Source organism: Ipomoea triloba, chromosome 1 (genome assembly GCF_003576645.1).
Source record: "Ipomoea triloba cultivar NCNSP0323 chromosome 1, ASM357664v1".
Lineage (NCBI taxonomy): Eukaryota > Viridiplantae > Streptophyta > Magnoliopsida > Solanales > Convolvulaceae > Ipomoea > Ipomoea triloba.
In genome coordinates, this window is record NC_044916.1 from 949,978 (window position 1) to 952,598 (window position 2,621).

Below are 2,621 nucleotides of genomic sequence, written 5' to 3' on the forward strand. Positions count from 1 at the left end.
GGGGGGGGGGGGGGGGGGGGGGGGGGGGGGGGGGGGGGGGGGGGGGGGGGGGGGGGGGGGGGGGGGGGGGGGGGGGGGGGGGGGGGGGGGGGGGGGGGGGGGGGGCTCAAAAATGAAAACGAAGTATTGGCTAATTAAAATAAGTGCATTTTTGTAGGACATTTCTAGTCATTCCGTTTCATTTACCATCTTTGATAAATTTCTCCTGTTCCGTGTGATGCAAGCTGGTACCCGTTCTTTTGCAGATGAGGATGCCGATCGAAAGAAGAAGAAAAAGGAAAAATCTGTAGGGGAGCGAGTTGGGGCTCCAGAGGCACAACCACGGTTTGTTATGGAAAATACTGAACGTGGAAAGAAAACCACTGTGACTACTAAAGCAGTCATCAAACCTGATGTGTTGAATGCATTTAAGGAGGATATAGCTGGGGATCAGAGTGAGGTGCAAAAAACAAAAAGAAAAAAAAAAAAGCAATTCTGTATTTCCGATTAGAGGATTTTAAACAAAATGTTGTTAAAAGAATGATCGGACATTTTCTTATTTTGATATTCTGGATGCAGGGCGATGGTTTAGCTGCGAAAAGGAGCTTTTCTAGCAAGGTAAAACCAAAGAAAAAAACCGATGTTGCTGAGATGGGATTACTCAAAAAGAAAGTTAAAATACTGGCTGATGGAATTCAGGTAAATATGTCCGAGATTTGTGTGTATCTTTTTTCTTGTTTGTGGTCACACTGGGGAGAGTCCTAAAATCGTTGATATAACCCAGCTCTCGGGTGCCATATTTTGTTGCATAGTTCTTTCTAAAACCCGACACTTGATCATCCAATTGCTCGTTTCAACTTACCGTTGATTTTACATGGGATGACGATATAATTTGAATAATTTTCCCTGGAATAGAACGTCAAGGAGAAAAAGTCAGCACGAGAGAGTTTCGTCTGTGGAGCTTGTGGTCAGGTATATATCCTAAACGCGAAATTTGTGTATTTATTAAGGTGCCAAATTTCTCGGTTCGCTAATGTTGTTATATATTATCAGCTTGGCCATATGAGAACTAACAAGCATTGTCCCAAGTATGGGGAAGATGTGGAACCACGACCCGAAAATGCGGATCCAGAAAAGGCGTCAGCAAAAGCTACCTTGTCAGAGCACGCAGATCCGCCCCAGCAGAAGCCCCCGATGAAGAAGATCGTACAGAGAAGCGCAACAAAGATTGCGGTGGTCGAGACTCAGGAGGACGAAAAGTCTAGCTCAAAGGCTAAAGTTCTGAAGTTCAAATGCGGTTCGACTGACAAATTGCCCGATAAGCCCACCCCCGCCACCTCGCTGAGTTCTGATAAACCGGTAATGTCAGATGGCGAAACCGGGTCCAAGTCTGTCGTGAAGCTCAATAAGTTGAAGTTTTCTAACAGCATGAAATCCGAAGAGACTGCAGTCGAGTCACGCAAACCCTCCATTCTAATAAAACCGTTAGTCGAGGCTGGTGATAAGCCACGCAAGAAGATTGTGATCAAACAATCGAAGGACTCTTCTAACGCTGAGGATGTAAGCCAGGAAGGTAGCAGCGGTTTCGAACATAGGAAAATGAAAAAAATCGTCGAATTGTCGTATGCTGACATGTATACGGATCAGGGAAGTTATCATTTCTCCGAAGAGGCATCGAGGAGGAAAAGCATGCAGGCTAAGCAGAGGCAATGGGAAGAGGAAGAAAGGCGGAGAATGGTGGAGAGAGAGAGAGAAGAAAGGAGGATGTATGAGCAACAGAAGGCATTTGAAGAACAAGAGAGATTAGCGGAAATTAGAAGATACGAAGATAGTTTAAGGACAGAGAGAGAAGAAGAAGAACGCCAAAGGGCAAAAAAGAAGAAGAAACAATTTCAGCCAAAACCCGAAATCAGAAACGATTACTTGGACGATTTTCCTCCCAGGAAAACTGACAAAAGGATCCTGGATCGAGACAGACCATCAAAACGAAGACCAGATCCCGAGTTGGGGGGAAGGCATGGCTTGGAGTACACGCCATCCACAAAGCGTCGAAGACTGGGAGAGGTTAGTACTTAATTGTTTCTTAATTATTCCCGATATTCTGACACCAATCATTTATGAGTGATTATTACCCAAGAATTGACAAGCGAATGAGTTTGGGTAAGATGCAATACATTAATAGTATCCTGCCAAATTTGATTGCAGGTCGGCTTGTCAAATATCTTAGAGGGGATCGTCGAGACTTTGAAGGGAAGGAAGGAGGTATCGTTTCTCTTCTTGAAACCAGTGACCAAGAAAGAGGCTCCAGACTACCACAAATATGTAAAGCGCCCCATGGATCTCTCCACGATTCGGGAGAAGGCAAGGAAGTTGGAGTACAAAAACCGCGACCAGTTCAGGCATGACATGGCGCAAATCGCCATCAATGCACACCTGTACAACGATAATCGCAATCCAGGTATTCCTCCCCTCGCAGATCAGCTTCTGGAGATCTGCGACTTCCTGTTGGTGGAAAACGACGCCTTATTGTCAGAAGCAGAAGCCAGTATGGATACTTAGAGTCTAACTTCATTAACGCTCTCCCCTCTGATCCCTAGTCCCATTTTGCAAGGACATGTTTTTCACCCCCCCCCCCCCCCCCC

General features: G+C 45.7%; 1 protein-coding gene across 2 annotated transcripts in view; it reads left to right on the forward strand.

Moving 5' to 3' along the window:
* The window catches only part of LOC116000086 (transcription initiation factor TFIID subunit 1), a 16,861-nt gene that overhangs the window by 13,138 nt on the left and 1,102 nt on the right, over positions 1–2,621 (forward strand). Inside the window, exons 18-22 of one of the 2 annotated variants that reach the window (XR_004094063.1) lie at positions 246–439; positions 559–678; positions 895–951; positions 1,033–2,043; positions 2,185–2,603. Coding sequence is in view for 1 of the 2 variants with exons in the window: in XM_031240112.1 (XP_031095972.1) it covers positions 246–439; positions 559–678; positions 895–951; positions 1,033–2,043; positions 2,185–2,538 (1,736 nt within the window). In the remaining variant the exon portion in view is untranslated. Of the gene's footprint in view, positions 1–245; positions 440–558; positions 679–894; positions 952–1,032; positions 2,044–2,184; positions 2,617–2,621 lie in introns of those variants that run through there. The other variant, XM_031240112.1, reaches the window with a different exon arrangement.